General features: G+C 45.4%; 1 protein-coding gene across 2 annotated transcripts in view; it reads right to left on the bottom strand.

The window, feature by feature from the left end:
• The window catches only part of Susd1 (sushi domain containing 1), a 123,995-nt gene that overhangs the window by 56,414 nt on the left and 50,568 nt on the right, over positions 1-17,013 (bottom strand). For both annotated transcript variants that reach the window (XR_008213736.1, XM_052716708.1), the window contains exons 7-8: positions 10,197-10,294; positions 8,616-8,802 (exon numbers count right to left, since the gene is read on the bottom strand). Coding sequence is in view for 1 of the 2 variants with exons in the window: in XM_052716708.1 (XP_052572668.1) it covers positions 8,616-8,802; positions 10,197-10,294 (285 nt within the window). In the remaining variant the exon portion in view is untranslated. The remainder of the gene's footprint in view (positions 1-8,615; positions 8,803-10,196; positions 10,295-17,013) is intronic.

Below are 17,013 nucleotides of genomic sequence, written 5' to 3'. Positions count from 1 at the left end.
ACACTGGAGACCAGCAACAAGGAAGAACATCTAAGTGGAGGCCCCAGGGCCAGAGAGCTCACGTGACAAACCCCTGGGTTGACAGGACAGCCTGACTCTGCAGCTTCAGTAGGCTGCCACCGCTGCATCCTGAAGCCAGGCCGTGCTGCCCAGAGAGACAGGGCTCAGCAGGCCCGAGAAACCGGAGAGGAGGCATTGAGTCGGCGAACTACTGGACAGATGCACAGACACACGTGCGGATGTTCTCTGAGGCGGCAAAGCTTAATTCTTCATTTCATTTTTCCTCTTTCTGCTGCTCCTGCTCTTCTTTCTCTGTTCTAACCTGTTGTTCTCTTCCTCCTCCTCCTCCTCCTCCTCTTCCTCCTCTTCTTCTTCTCTTCCTCCTCTTCTCCTCTGTTGTTCTCCTCTACTTCACTCAGTTTTCACTTTCCCTTTTTTTTTTTTTTTTTTTTTTTTTTTTGGTTTTTGGAGACAGGGTTTCTCTGTGTAGCTTTGCGCCTTTCCTGGGACTCACTTGGTAGTCCAGGCTGGCCTCGAACTCACAGAGATCCGCCTGGCTCTGCCTCCCAAGTGCTGGGATTAAAGGCGTGCGCCACCACCGCCCGGCTCACTTTCCCTTTTATACTTCCTAATACAAAGATTTCTATGCAAGACAGCCACAAGTGACATATTTTCAAAAACAAATGAGAATCTTTTTGTTTGTTTGTTTGTTTGTTTTTCGAGACAGGGTTTCTCTGTGTAGCTTGGATCTCGCTCTATAGACCAGGCTGGCCTTGAACTCACAGAGATCAGCCTGGCTCTGCCCCCCGATGGCATGCACCACCACCACCCAGCTCACAAATGAGAATCTTTAGGCAGGAAGAAATCACATTATGATCACAAGGTAGTTGTTCTTCTTAGAAACCCACAGGTAGTCAACCATTTTCTTTTGTATTAATTTTCTCACCATAGCATCTTCACCCCCAAAGCAATGGTTCTTTTATTACTGATTAACAAAGTTGTAAGCAAGCCAAGTATATTTCAGCCAGCTCCTTTTGTAGTGGCAGGATGCTGTTCACGGTTTCAGTGTAGCAGATTCCTACAAAACTTAACTCAAGTGATCAACTAAACATCTATTTTTCTTGACACACAATAAGGTCATTTAATTTCCTTTCACAACTTTGTTGTTGTTAGTTTTTTTGTTTTTTTTTTTTTTTTTTTTTTTTAAGGTACATACCAAAACCTGTGAACTGGAACTCAGGCTTAACCTTGGGTGTAGGGACATAATTACTTTTTTTTGATCATCAGCCTGTTTTTCCACAGGCAGAATTCATGGGTCTATTATGCATGAAACGTCCTGGTTCTTATTTCCCGTCCTCTGCAAATCTCACATCTAACAACGGGGAAGGTAATTTCTAGCCTTTTTTTTTTTTTTTTTTTTGTCTTTTTTGTATCTCTTATTGGAGCAATTGACAGAATAATCTGAACCATTGCCCTCATCTTCTTTACTCACTGTCCCAACCACCTGTATCTAACTCAGAAAGTCCAATTAAATCACAGATCTAACTAATCATCATCGCTCTTATAAAAATCATCTTCATTACGATCTGCAAGTAAATTGCCCAGTGAGGAGTGGGATTTTCCCATGAAACAATCATGCTTTATTAGATACAGTGGAATCCTTTCATGTAGTAACCACACCACGCCAAATAGAGCAGGAGCCCAGCAGCAGCAAGCAGGAGGAAGTACAGCGGAAACAAGGGGCATTCTAGAGACAACTGTCTAGAGACAATCCCCCCACCCCCACCCGGGCTTTGCCTCTGCAGGGTTTACTCAATGTAGCTTCGCTACTTGGTGACCTGAACTCCGTAAGCTCCATGGTTGACTGCAGCTCCTCTGACATGGCCACCAATACAGTGCGGAGGGGGCCCAAGACTAACCGCTTCACAAGTTAACGGAATAACCAGCTCAGCAATTAAACTGAGGGGGCTGAACTCCCCCCCCTGCCCCCCGCTGCCCCTCAAAGGAGGCGTTCACCCAACCTTTACAGGGAGGTCTGAGAGAAGGACACTGATATTTTCCAGTGAAAAGTAAGATCAAAGGGAATGATGTCCATCCTATGAGGAAGCATCAGGCTAAACAGCGCTTCATCATCCTGGGATAAGTGGTCTAGAAGCCTGTGAGATGATGATTCTATCACACTGAGAAAAGAAAGAGAGGAAGGCATGCGTACGAGGTCAGGATTTTTGTTGCTGATGCTTTGTTGTTGATAGTAAGATTAAGCAGCACCCACCCACTCTGTACTTTCAATAATAACTTCTTAAAAACATCCGAAATGATTGTAATAAAAGAAGAATGTACTTGAAAGGAAACGTTGAGAGAGGTAGAAATAAAAAAGAGAACTAGCTGAGATTCCCCACACACTCCTCAAAGAGGAAATGAAAGTGCACAACAGAACTTACAGTGCATTACACACACACACACACACACACACACACACACACACACACACACACACACACACACAGTAGGTATGGTACGCACTCCACAAGGCAGAGAGACAAGGACATGACCATTAGAAGGAGAAAGCAGAGGGTTCCACACTGGTATATTTGGGAAAATAAAATGGAGTTGGGAAGAAGCAACCGTCGGCGATGGAGATTTGGTGAAGGAAATGGCTCCTAATGTGTGGACAGATCAAAGTCCCCCAGGGCACTAGAAAGACTGAGCCAGTGCCCAGCACCCACACTCCCCAGACAGAAGCTTCCTGTCCTCACAGTGGAACTCAGTGCCTTCAACTAGTCTGTCAGTGGGTACTCACCATGTGCGTGAACACGTGACTACTGGCTTAACTTTACTGACAAAGGAAGCATTTCTGATATCCACAGTGAAAATCAGATTGCCTCATAGGATTAAAAACAGGGAGGGAGGGGGAGCTTGAGGTGTAGCTGGATGCTAGAATATGTGTTAGCATGTGTGAGACCCAAGGTTGACTTTTCAGCAACTCCTCCCCCCTCAAAAAGAGACAGAAAGTCACACCTTCTCCCAAACCCTCCACTAAGGCTTTAAATCCCAAAGCCAATGTGATCTGTTCACAGAATTCTTAAAACAAGCTTATAACTCAAGAATTTATCTCCACTCGAACTTTCGTTCATATGTGAAGGCAACAGAAGACATTCTCAGATAATCGTAGACCCAGAAAGGATCCCATTTGCACAGTGAAAACAAGACAGAAACCGTCCTTTAGACAGGTGCGCAGAAGTGGAGGAGGAAACAGAGAAAGGGACTTCATGAGCTTCGCAGTAAACACTGCACCCATTAAAACACAGGCCTAAGGTTAAATGGCTGCTGCAAACATTGCTATGAGCCGTATGAAACAAAAACAAACGCCAGACCAAACCGACAGCATAAGGAAAGTAAGGGCAGAATAGAAGCGAGTGTACAACTCGGCCTTCCTTGCTTATTCAGAGAGACGTTAGCGCTGTGTGAGCGTTAACACTGGTAATCAGAGAAACATACACCCAAATCAGTTCTTTTAGAAATGCAGTCAACTGCAGAAGAAAAACAAAATATGTACCGTCTGACTCACTGCCAAAAGAACCCTGTGGAGATGATAGAAGGAAAAGAGACAAAAGGCATAGGAAAATAGCATGAAAAAAGAAAATAAAATGTTAGGAGGGAAATCCTAACCCAGGAAGCATTAACGGAAGCCGGTTCGTTTATCTGCTCTAATATCAGCCTTTCCCCCAGAAATGTTCTGTGTGTTCTGACCACGGCAGCCTCATCCAGACATGTCAGCCTCATAACAGACATATCCAGAATAGTGAACTATCCCGCATAGTGAACAGCATGCCATGCAAAAGCAAAAGCACGAAGCAATTGAGAACGTCGGTACCACATCCAAGTGTAATGTAAGCCGAAGGACGTTAACCAGATAGAGGGAGGAGCCATTTGCTGCTAGTGAGAGACTATCCATACACCAGGACCATCGAGAACTGCAGCATCAAACCATACAAGAGACCCCAATTAGCATCTACAAGAGAAGTGGAGAAAAATGAGAAACAACCACTGATCTAATAACGAAGACTCGAGACAGATCTTACTCCACTTACATGCCAACACGCCACACTCTTTCCCAGCATCCACCACGGTGAAAACAGCCCAACCAAGCAGTAAGGTCCCCACAGGTGCTCATTAAATCCTCACAGCATGTTAAAATGTAATAAGACTGGAAATTAGCATTGAAGTGCAATTATTAAAAAGAAAAGGCTAGGGGGCTGAAGAGACAGCTCAGTGGCTAAGAGCCCGGCCGCTCTTACAGAGGACCTGAGTTCAGTTCCCAACACCCACCTCAAATGGTTCACAACCATCTGTAACTCCAGCTCCAGAGGATCCAACACAGGAAACAGAAACAAAATAAATCTTATAATAATAATAAAAGGCTGGAGGCAGGGCAAGGAGTTTAGTGAGAGATACAGGAGATGACCAACAAAAATAAACAGTATGAAAATGCCATAAGGAACCAGATTAACTTCATATACTAATTTAAATATGTATGTATTATTGTGGTAGCTTGAATGACAATGGCCCCCATAGTGGCATTATTGGGGGCGTGGCTTTGTTGGGAGAAGTGTGTCACTGGGGGCGGGTTTTGAGGTTTCAGAAGCTCAAGCCAGGCCCAGTGCTCACCCTCTTTTCCTGCAGCCTGTTGGATCTTGATGTAGAGCTCTCAGCTACCTTTCCTGCACCATGTCTGCCTACATGTCACCACGCTTCCCACCATGATGACAATGAACTAAACCTCTGAACTGTAAGCCAGTCCCAATCAAGTATCTTTCCTTATAAGAGTTGCGGTGGTCATGGTGTCTCTTCACAGCAATAAAACCCTAAGACATGTAGATATGTGTGCATATCTATCACACTAATTGTGTGATGTGATACAACTATAATTAATTTTTAAAAGGGGAAATCAGCACAGCAATTGTACCATTAATGGAAGTACGAGCAAAGAGAACATATATTAACACACTTTAAAATAATTATTTAAGCCAAAGGGAAATCAGCACAGCAATTAAGTCACGCCTTGGAAGCCAAGACAAGAGAATAACTGACAATGTCTCCGGGATCCTGTCAAAACTTCAATCTGCACGGGAGAGGGACGCCTTCGGGACTTTCATTATTAAAATGTGGGTACATACTGGGTTTGGCATTCCATTCAAAATTTAAAAATGTTCTGGGTATGATGGCATATCTATAATCCCAGCACCAGTGAAGTAAAGGCAGGAGGATAAAGAGTTCAAGGCTAGCCTCAGCTACATAGTAATTTTGAGGATAACCTGGGCTACATGAGACCATGTCTCAAAAACAAACAAAGAAACAAAATCCCAAGAATTTAAACGTATCAATGAAGACAACATAAAGAGAAGCCTGGAGAGGAAATAATAAAACCTAGAATGGATTTAACAAGGTAGAAATGGGAAACAGAGTTTAGAAACCAGAGTCCATTCTCTGGAAAGAGACTAAACAGACAGGGTGGGGCTGGTGGTTAAGTACACGGGCTGCTCTTGCAGAGCAGGGCATGACAGTTCACACCTTTAATGCCTGGAGGAGGGTCTCAGTGAGTTTAAGGCCAACCCTGCTGTCTATGTGGTGAGCTCCAGAACAGCCGGGGCTACATAGTGAGACCCTGTTTCAAAAACACCAGAAAAGGTGGAGAACAGAGGAAGACATCCAAGGTCAACCCTGGGCTTCCGCACACGCACATACAAGTAGGTGGGTACTCTAACACACACACTCACACACACACATTTAAGATCACACTTTTTGTTCTAGGGGCAAAGTCATTTGAGGGCTCATCAGGTATTGGTGAGAACGGCCGTCATTCTGACTTAGAGACAGATGCGTTTACAGTCCTCCCATGACCTCTTCAAGGAGTGTCATCCCTGAAAGCCCACAGGAGTTCATTCACTACAGTTTCTCTAGTTACATATTGATTTCTTATATTTTCTTCACGTTATATACCTGAAATAAAATAATTTTTATTCATTAAAAAGTCTGAAGAGCTGCAGCAGCCAGGACCGTGCTGATGTCTGTGGTCCACGTTACTACCGAAGGCCAGGGGGTTGTCCGCGGTCTGTGCTACGACCTGAAGCCTGTTGCCAAAAACCATGTGGAAGCCCATGACTCTTGCTGCCCTGACCATAAAGGGCAAGGAAGCTTTTTTTTGCAGTAGTATGGATGACTCGGTTTTCTTTAAAGGACTGGTCACTGGGTCATCTACCATGTTCCAGTGAGTGTATGGGCAACACAAATTGGACAACCACCTTCTGCTTCTCCTCCTCCTCCTCTTCCTCCCCCTACTCCTCTTCCTCCTCCTCCTCCTCCTCTTCCTCCTCCTCTTCTTCCTCCTACTCCTCTTCCTCCTCCTCTTCCTCTTCCTCCTCCTCTTCCTCCTCCTCCTCTTCCTCTTCCTCCTCCTCCTCTTCCTCCTCCTCCTCTTCCTCTTCCTCCTACTCCTCTTCCTCCTCCTCTTCCTCTTCCTCCTCCTCCTCTTCCTCCTCCTCCTCTTCCTCTTCCTCCTACTCCTCTTCCTCTTCCTCCTCCTCTTCCTCTTCCTCCTCCTCCTCCTCTTCCTCCTCCTCCTCCTCTTCCTCCTCCTCTTCCTCTTCCTCCTACTCCTCTTCCTCTTCCTCCTCCTCCTCTTGCTCCTCCTCTTCTTCCTCCTACTCCTCTTCCTCCTCCTCCTCCTCTTCCTCCTCCTCTTCTTCCTCCTACTCCTCTTCCTCTTCCTCCTCCTCCTCTCCCTCCTCCTCCTCTTCCTCCTCCTCTTCCTCCTCCTCTTCCTCCTCCTCCTCTTCCTCTTCCTCCTCCTCCTCTTGCTCCTCCTCCTCCTTCTCCTTCCTCTTCCTCTTCTTCTGCTTTGGGGAGATCACAAGGATTGGGGGCAGACCTGGGAAGACTGGTAAGTGAATGTGATCAGGTGCACTATGTAAACTTTCCAAATAATCAATTAAAACATTATGTTTTTAAAAAAAAGTCCAAGAGGCCCAACTTCATAGTTGGTCTTATATTGTTTCAAGAGGCAAACTGTCTCATCATTTCTCCCCGATCTTAGGTTGTCATCTCCCCATATATGGCGACAGCAATATCTGAGGTAGGCTTCCTTAATGGGACACCAAACAACTAGTTACAAATTAACTTACCTAAAATAATAAATCTCACCAACTGCTGCCGCAAGTTTATCTCCAAGGTATTATTAAATACAAATTCTCTTAATTAAATATTTGTGGGTTTTTTTTTGTGCATATGTGTGCATACACACATGTATACGAGTGACCACAGAGACCCGAAAAGGACATTGGCTCTCCTGGAACTGGAGGTACAGATCATTGTGAGCTGCCATGTGGGTGCTGGCCACCAATCCTCTGCAACACAGTAAGGACTCTCATCTGCTGAGCCGCCTCTCTGGCCCTCAAGTCTCTCTGGAAGAACTGACGTGCACTGTGGAGATGGCTTAGTTGACAAAGAGCTTGTTGTTCAGGCCAGAACATCCGTGTTCAGAGGCCCACACAACTTCCTTTAATTGTGTCATAGTCTTAAATCCCGTGACAGTAACATGCAGTGGTTTATTCCTACTTTTTGCATACATGCTTGAATTTGCATGTGTTTGTACTTGTGTGTGTGGTGGGCGGGGGGAGAATGCACGTGTGTGTGGTTCGTGTGAACCAGAGGGCAACACTGGGTGTCCTAAATCATTTATGTTTTGAGACAGTCTCTCACTAAACCTGGAGCTTACTGATTTGGGTAGACTGGCTGGTCAGCAGGCCCCCGGGGTCCTCCTGTCTCCCAGTGCTGAGATTTCAGATGCCTAACTACTGAGGGCTTTTAACGTGGGTGCTGGGGATCCAAATTCAGGTCCGTGTGCTGTGTGCCAACCGAGCCAACCCCCAGCCCCTATTCCTCATCCTCATCCTCATCCTCTTCCTCTTCCTTTAAGACAGGTTTCACTGTACCCGCCCTGACTGGCCTGAATCTCACTCTGTAGACTATGGTGGCCTCAAACTCACAGAGATCCACGTACTTCCGCTTACAGAGTGCTAGGATTAAAGGTGTGTACCGCCACCTCTGGCTCCTATCCCACCTGCTTAAGCTCCTTTGGGCCCACTCCCCATTTACCAATATGGACCTTTCTGCACGCTAGGGCTGCCTCCTCCTCCCACTTAACCACTCTTGACCTGAGTCCCCAGCCAGAGCAGCTCATAGTAAATGAGAAGGTGACCTTCAGCCTCTGTTCCTCCTCTTTCTTAAGCAAAGGGAAAGAAAGGCCTGTTGGACTTCCCAGCAAACATAAGCTGTGAGACGCTCTATTCCCTGTACACGTGCAAATCCCTGGCATCATCATCTAATGTCCTTTCTCTCACCACCTACTTCTCTCCCAGGGCTCAGTGGAGAGACAGTCGCCAGTGCTACTCATCTGGATGACAACAGAATTAGACTCTATCCTCCTACTGCTCTGGTTCTACCGCGGAGCAGCCTCATCCCTCCACTCACACCAGCAGAAACCCCCTGCCCTGCTGGTTTCCCACATCCTGTGCTCAGAATTCTCCAGGAGGAAACGCCACTTCCCTTCCACCTACCAGCCATCTGGAAAGCAAGGATGATGGGCACAGAGCGCCGGGGAGGGGCTGCCGAAATGCTCATGGTGTAATTGGCACCTTGTTGGAGGTGAAGGCACACTTCTGGGGTCCTGCTGTCTGTGGTCACATTGACTGTCTCCTCATGAACGGATTCCACAGCATTTGGCTGCTGTCTTTCGATGTGTATCTTTAGAAGAGGAAAGACAAGAGAATTCACCATGACTCCGGACAGAATGATCGAGACATCATGGTGCTTGGCGCTGTTTCTTTGTCATCCCATTTCAGACACTGGGTAACCAGGGAGGAAGGATAGGGCCAGCTCTGCCGTGAGGGACCTGAGGACAAGGTCTAATCATCCCCGGGACCAAGCTGTGATGGTCCTAAGCTGTGATGGAAGTGAGAACTCTATTTGAGAGTGCTCTCCTGACCACAAATGACCAACAATAAAAGAAGGTCCTGGTACCTAATCAGCATATACTTCCAGCCTTGCTGAGGGAGCAAAGTACAAGTGCTTGGAAACAAGCCACATGAGAATGCCAAGCATAAATGCATGTCCCACAATCACACTCTGTTGGATGGCATATACATTAGACATAAAATATGCACATATCTTAAAAATCCCATCCACTTTTTTAAAAGGGCACTGGAGCTGGAAAACAATCAGACTGATCTTCCCATTTCTCTTTCAAACCATACAGTTGGTAGACAGCAGCATTAAACAGCATGATTTGGTGTTGTTCCTAGTTATGGAAACATCATTTTACTTTCATGGTTACTTGTGCAATAATAACATATAAGACCCATTAAAGAAGATAATTCTTTTCTAATGAAAGGAGTTTAAAAGTATCTTCTAGCCGGGCGGTGGTGGCGCACGCCTTTAATCCCAGCACTCGGGAGGCAGAGCCAGGCGGATCTCTGTGAGTTCGAGGCCAGCCTGGTCTCCAAAGCGAGTTCCAGGAAAGGCGCAAAGCTACACAGAGAAACCCTGTCTCGAAAAACCAAAAAAAAAAAAAAAAAAAAAAAAAAAAAAGTATCTTCTAGCCAAGCCACAGTGGCACACATCTTTAATTCCAGTACTCGGGAGGCAGAGCCAGGCAGATCTCTGTGAGTTCGAGGCCAGTCTGGTCTACAAAGTGAGATCCAGGACAGGCACCAGAAACTACACACAGAAATACTGTCTTGAAAAACCAAAATAGTATCTTCTAAACTTGTCTCAGGGTTGTGTTGGCTCTAACAGAAATGTCAATGTGTGTTTTCAACACTCTTTGCTTAAGGAGGTATCCCAAGAAAGTTTACAAAATGAAGGATGTTCACCCAGACTTGAATATGTGAGCAAGACTCTACACTCAGTGATTAACTATGCTGTTTCATAAGTTAAAATAGCCATAGCTTGTTATTATACATTTGCAAATAAATGTGATTTCACTTTCTGTGACTGAAGGAAGGAAAGGACAGTTGAAGGGGAAGCGGGGAGGAAGGCAGCAGAAGGGTGGGGGTGGTGAAGCTCCCATGTAGGCCAAGTCCTCCTGGCTCACATTTCCACCTCTGCATTAGCAGGGTAAAGCAGCTCACTTTACTTACCATGTACACGATCTTGGAGTTTATGCTTTCTGGGCTTACGTGCCACCTCACACAGGTGTCATTAAACACAGACACGTTATGAATTTCTATCATTACTTCTAAAATAGAAAAAAGAAAAGTGAAGAATTGGCTCATGAACTGCATCAGAGGGCTTTGGGGAAATCCTAGTGGACTGGGTGCATCTGTCCAGCTGGTGTCTCCCCTGCACACTAGTCACACTCTGGTTCGGAAGCAGAACTGAGCAATCCAAGCAACCCCAGATGGTTCATCATGAATGAGCCTGGCTCACTGCCTGGCCAGGCAAAGGGTGAGGAAGAACTCCAACTGTGATTAGCCTAATGGGCCACTGGATGCCACTGGTATTCCATCAGGGAGGCAGTCCAAGGGCCAGAACCGAGTTCTGATTGGAAGCTTCCCGAAAACCACACAAGGAAGCCCGGCTTCTGCCTCCCTCATCTTACCCTGGGTGGTAGGGCATTCACTCAAGCAACTGCTGTTCCCAAAAGGGAAATGTGTCACCACAAAGGCAGATTCCTCAGGAGAAGCTTGGGATGAACTGAGTAAGTTCTCCCCAGAGTCCCGATTCACCCTGGGACTCCTCTAGCAGAAACCATGTGATCTGATCTGGTGGGAAGCCATGTTTTCTCTGGGTTCTGCTTGTTCTAAATAACCCTCACTTCTGTTCCATGTGATGAATCTGGCAATGTGGGAAAACATAAGGGTTCCCTTAAGTGAGATAGTTTCCAATGGACCCAGCCAGCCAATCACTTAAAAGGTGTTCAGTGTGGTATGGGGAAAACCCACCCTTTCACTTCTTAAAATCAAATTTCCTACAGATATGCAAAGCTATTCCTATTTGCAAATGACATGATCTTATTCGCATACAGTCCTAAGGAATTAAAATTTAAAAAACAAACAAAAAAATCCATGAAGGCTAAGAAAAGAGTTCAGCAAGGTTAAGGGACACAAAGTTGATATTCATTTCACTATAGAAATGAATGATTAAAGGAAATTAAAGCAATTTCTTTTACAATACAATCCAAAAGGAGGAAAGGAGAAAACAAAACACTCTTAAGGTAGGCACTGTACTATCCTCCCTGGAGACAAGAATTATCACTTCATCCATAAGGAAAAGGAACATTCCACGGCCCTGTTTCCTGTGAACCAGACATCTCAGAGGTTCCTGGGTCTAGTGTGGGCCAGCGCTGCACATGCTGTGATGACATGATGGTGCCACGCCTCCTGATCCGAGGCTTCCTTGCTGTAACACATGCTCCCCAGCACATGCAGCCTGGAAGAGGAGAGGAGTTGAACCCTCTGAGGACGGGAGCTAGAGGATGGGTCACTGCCCTTTGTTCCCTGGAGGCGCTGTCCTAGGTGTCTGAGTTTCCATAGCCTTTCAGAATGCTGTACCAGCAGTGGGCAGTCCCTCCTACCCAGGGAGACCTGGGCTGTGGCATCCTCACACTGATTCTTTCCTTCCCTTATTACCCCTCTAGGTCCCGGATCCTGCTTCCTGGGGTTTTACTCTCCATTACATAATAATACAAACTCCTGGTTCTGTGTTGGGAAAAACTCAAGGTTAAGTCCTGGGCCAAGATACGTGAGAAGGCTGCTTGACTCATAAGCACGACCCACGCTTGTTTGTTTGCTTGCGTATTCATCTACTGTGGTTAGCCTGATGGGCCACTGGTGTTCCACTCAGGGAGGCTGGAGCAAGGCCCAGAACCGGGCTTGGTGTTATATGCTTATAACTCCAACACTAGGAAGGTGGCAATTGCTGGATCCCTGTCCCACCTGGTAGCTAAGCTCCGAGTCAGTGAAAGACCTCATTTCAGAAGCCCAAGTTTGGTTCCCAGCACCCACATCAGACAGCTCACAACCACCTATAACTCCAGCTCCAGGGGATTTGACACAGGCAATCACTGCACACACCCATAGAGACTCATTCAAATTCAAAAAGCAAAACAGATGGTTCCTGTGGAACAATATCCAAGGTGACCTCTGGCTGTGTGTGTGTGTGTGTGTGTATGTGTGTGTGTGTGTGTGTGTGTGTGTAAATGAAAACTATAATTCCTCTAACTAGCTCCTGTTCCTTCCCTATAATAAATCTCTTCCCGGTCACCAAGAGGAAAAAAGAGCCTGAACCTTAAACACCTGCAGAATTAACTCATTTCTCCTGTACAGAACCAAGGTCAAATTTGGATTCACCTGGTCTACTGATCTCTATGTCATCAGTGATTTTATACATTTACTAAATCATTGTATCCTGGCATTATCTAGAATCTATGTCCCACCACACCTGTTTTGGGGTAAAGTCAAGCTACCTATTAGTAAGTGAGAATAAATTGAGACAGAGAACAAAACACAAATCTCTTTAGAGATACCAGAGTATCAGCTATGAAGCCTAAAAAACCCCTAAGTTTCTACACCAATGGTTCTCTTCAGAACACAGGTAATGTGGAAAGAAGAATCCAGTTAGCAGCATGAATAAGCAAAGGAATGTAATGACCTTGTTGTTCACCTCCTTGGGTAGCAAAGAGGATGCTGATGCCAGTGTACCAGCCTGGATACACTTCAAGTATTACTGGCCACTTCTGCTGCTGCCCTTCAAAGCCCCAGAACTTTCAACATCTCTGCTCACTCCTACGGCCTTCTGATGATAACTCAGCAGCTGGTCCAGAGGAAACGACCCCCCTCCCCTTCTTCTCCCTGAATTGCCAATAAAGCAAACAGCCTTCCTATTTGGGGTGCCTGTGTCGCCCAAGTAGAGATTAGAAAACGGTTTCCTTTCTTGTTCTTCCTTTTTGCTCATTCACTATGACAACTGTAAATGACATCTCAAAGATGCCATCTGCCTCCAGCCTATGCCATGCTCTGCACAGATGGGACCCAGATCTGATTATAGAGATGCCAGATATTCCATTCCAGAGAGTAGCTGAGCATAGCTGGTGACTCTTCCCACCAAGTACCTACAAAAAGGTGAAAAGACTTTTTTTTTATAAAAATACCAGGTGTTGACTGTCTACATCAGTGCTGTCCTTTGAAAACATGATACTTGAACACTAATTCTGACTATGGCAATAACCGAAAAACAAATACAGGCTGATAAGATGGCTCAGTGGATAAAGGCACTTGCCAACAAGTCTGATGACCTGAGTTTGATCTTGAAACCGTGAGGAGAGAACACATTCCCATAAATTGTCCTCTGACCTCCACATGTGCACAGTGGCATGCATGCTCCTACACATACACACCAAACAAACGTCATAAAGATTGAAAAGAAGGGAAAAGGAAAAGAAGAAAACACAAGTAGAAAAGCCTTTGAAGCGGCCTCCTCTTCCATTCACTGCTCACGACATACAGCATTGCTGCCCGATGCCAAGCATCCTACTGTGTCTGTTTGATTGTGTCTGGGCTGTGAGGAAGACTAGAGCTCAGGTCTTCCCTCAAGGAGCATGTTGCCTAATGGAAGGAGCAAACACAGATGCAGGCAAACTGCAACTCAATAGCGTTATCACAGGCTCCACACAAACACTGAAGGGTACAGAACAGGAAGACAACAGCTCTCACTGGAGGGCCCGGGAATTTCAGGTTGGTACAGGAGTGAGGCTGCCAAGGAAGCACAGGATGGAACTGGGGAGGGGATTGCTTGCCGGATTAAAGACAGACACTCCTCCAAACAGAGACAAGCTGCGGGGTAATGATAGGGACAGTTTTCCATTTGGAAGGAAGCACTAGAGTGCAGAAGAACCGGAGGTCATAAAATAGAACATAATACTGTTTACTCAATGACAACTATACGTCAGGCTCGGACTGCTCTTGACAGACGTGATCTCATTTTCCCAGCAGTCATAAGAAGCAATAACAAAACCAATAAGAGTGAACACTTATTGAGTTATAACCCTGGACCAGAGAGTATGCACAGGACTTGAACCTTCAAAATAACCTGATGACTAGACCTCACCATGTCCATTTTATAGACCTGAGGTTTGGATGTTAAGGAACCTGCAAGGGATAGACAGCATGAGGGACTGAGTCTGGACTCACAATTAGACATGTTACACCCCACCACAAAGAGCCTTTGCACTGAAGTAGTTACTCAGGCAAGAGGTTAGGACATGAAATTGGGGTACTGTATTATGAAACAAGAAACAATTCTGAAGGAGATGAATGGGAGGTGAGGAAACAGAACAGAGAAGAGTCCAGGCTGACTGCCAGCCTTTGAGCTCAAGGGTTAGATGAATGGCCCTTCACTGCTCTCCAGAGAAACATGAGAGGAGGCCGAGCAGGCCTGTAAAAGAGAGCGATGAACCGTGTTGAGGACATGCTAGATATGAGCTGTCTGCTGACTGCCCGCTGGAAAAATCGCCTTAAGAGCCATGGATTTGTGGGTGAAGTAGAAGACTCGGGTAAGTGAAAGACACACAAGTAGGTCATGGAGAGGGGCTCAGTGGCAGAGCCCAGAGAAACACTGATGCCCAAGGAGACCCAGGGAACAAGGGTAGTGCAAGGAAGAGAGGGGAGTGGCTAAGAGAAGTGTGCCCAGGAAGCGAAGGAAAGGAAGGGCACGGAGGCGGGTCTCTTCCTTGGAGCAGCCTCCCCCATTCTCACTCAGCTCCCTCACTCCGCCAGGTAGGGTGTCGCATGTCATTAAGGCCCAGAGGCAAGGTCAACCTCCCTCTCTCCCATCCTTCATCTTTTCTCCTTGATGAAATGCCCACCAATGCTTAGACTTGGGCAGAAGTAGGGAGAGCAGGCCTTGGATCTGTCCAGTTATAAGACGTATAGACATCTCCAATTTGACAGAAAGAAGGGCCCTTCAAGGCTTGGCTATAAACAGTCTAATTCTTCCTTTCTTTGTGTTAAGTCCTCAGTTAAAGTTACATAAAATGGGTAAAAGTGGCTAAATTCCTAAAGTGTTACATAGTTTATGGTGATTTTTTGTGGCATATGAACGAATAAATGTTGATATGTTCATTGGGTGTTAATTTTTTTGTGCACATTAGGAAAAATATATCTAGGTGTTACATAGTTTATGGTAATTTTGTGGCATATGAATGAATAAATGTTTATATGTTCATTGGGTGTTAATTTTTTGTGCACATTAGGAAAAATATATCTAGCTCATCAAAGTCATGATATACCACATACAACAAAGAATTCTTGGTTGGTACATTAAAACGACAAGTTTAAATTATTTATCAGGTATCTTAGTTAGGCTTTCTATTGTTGTGAAGAGACACGATGACCACAGCAACTCTTATAAAGAAGACATTTAATTGGGGTGGCTTGCTTACGGTTTCAGAGGTTCAGTCCATTATCATCATGACAGGGAGCACGGCAATGCGCAGGCAGATGAGGTACTGGAGTAGTAGCTGAGAATCCTACATCTTGCAGGCAACAGGAAGTCGACTGTGGCATTGAGTGAAGCTTAAGCAAAAGACCTCAAAACCCGCCTCCACAGTGACACACTTCCCCCAACAAGACCATAACTACTCCAACAAGGCCACACCTCCTAATACTGCCACATCTTTTGGGGGGCCTTTTCTTTCAAACTACCACATCAGGCAGGGTGATAGATATCCATAGACTTAGCTGCTTGGGAGGCTAAGGCAGGGATATCTCTTGAGAACAGTAATTTAAGACAAGCCCGAGCAACATAGCAAAACTCCATCTCAAATGTGCCTGTGCGTATAAAATGTATGAATATATTATGTATATGGGTGTATATACATGTGTGTATACATATTATTTTTTAAAAACAAGCTATGTAAATAATTCATTAGTTATGTCAAAGATCATCAGGGTAGTATGCAAATATTTCAAGCTTGGAAGAACATGAATAGGAAAGTGTGGGATTCCAGGGCTCCCAGACTTGAGTTCAAATCATAAGTCCATCAAGTACTAGGTACAGAATGACCCTAAGAAAATGGCTTAAGCTCCGTAAGTCTTAGATCACTCAGCTATGAAATGAAAATACTTGCTTTCCAAGTTTTTCTCTGAGGAGGAAACGAAGCCAAGCATTAAGGGCCCCATGAGAACCCTGGGTGTGCAAGCTGGTGTTCAGTGAGCATCATAATGATGTTGGTAGTTCAAATATTACACACATATTCAGATCCAACCCAGCTGTGGGTCTATTGTAGTAATGTGTCTATTTACCCCAGATGGCCTTTTTTGTCCATTTAAAATGTGCAGAGCTGCAAGTGAGCACTCACTGGGCTGGTGAGGAGGGCTGACAAGCAGGAGGGACAGAGGGTAACAGGAGCTTGGTAGCATTTGCAGTAAGTAGTACAGTAGTACAGCATAGGGCGGGATATGGAATGCAGAAAGATCCTGGCAGATCAGCAGTCTGTGTTTCAACAGAGTTGTTACTCCCCCCAAGAGCATGGAGTGATGGAGAGATGGAGCATGGAGGGTTAACCTTGTAATTATTAACCCAGACTCTAAACATAAAAGCTAAATGACCTGTGTAGAATGGAAGCCGGGGACAGCCTTATCAAGAACAAATCGGACTCTTTGATCTTGAAGTAAACTGACTCACTAACATGAAGCTTCCACCTTGGGGTTTTTCCAGACACTAACATACTTGCTTAATTCCCTGCTGTCTGGAATTTCCAGTTCAAACTAGCCTGAGAGAAAAAAATCCCACCACCTTCGGCCTTAGGGAAGAAGGTCCGACCACCTCATTAGAGTTCATACTCCACTAAAACATTACAGATCTGTGCCACTAACACAGAGGCACGGGGGCTCCAAAAACAGTTTACAGTAAATAAAAACAGTCTGTGTCCAGAGAAGTCATTCCACCCAGCTTGGA

The sequence above is a fragment of the Peromyscus californicus genome, unplaced genomic scaffold (assembly GCF_007827085.1).
Source record: "Peromyscus californicus insignis strain IS unplaced genomic scaffold, ASM782708v3 Scaffold_5__1_contigs__length_169319896, whole genome shotgun sequence".
NCBI classification, from domain to species: Eukaryota; Metazoa; Chordata; class Mammalia; order Rodentia; family Cricetidae; genus Peromyscus; species Peromyscus californicus.
Note: the sequence above shows the minus strand (reverse complement) of the source record. Positions and strands in the feature narration are given on the sequence as shown.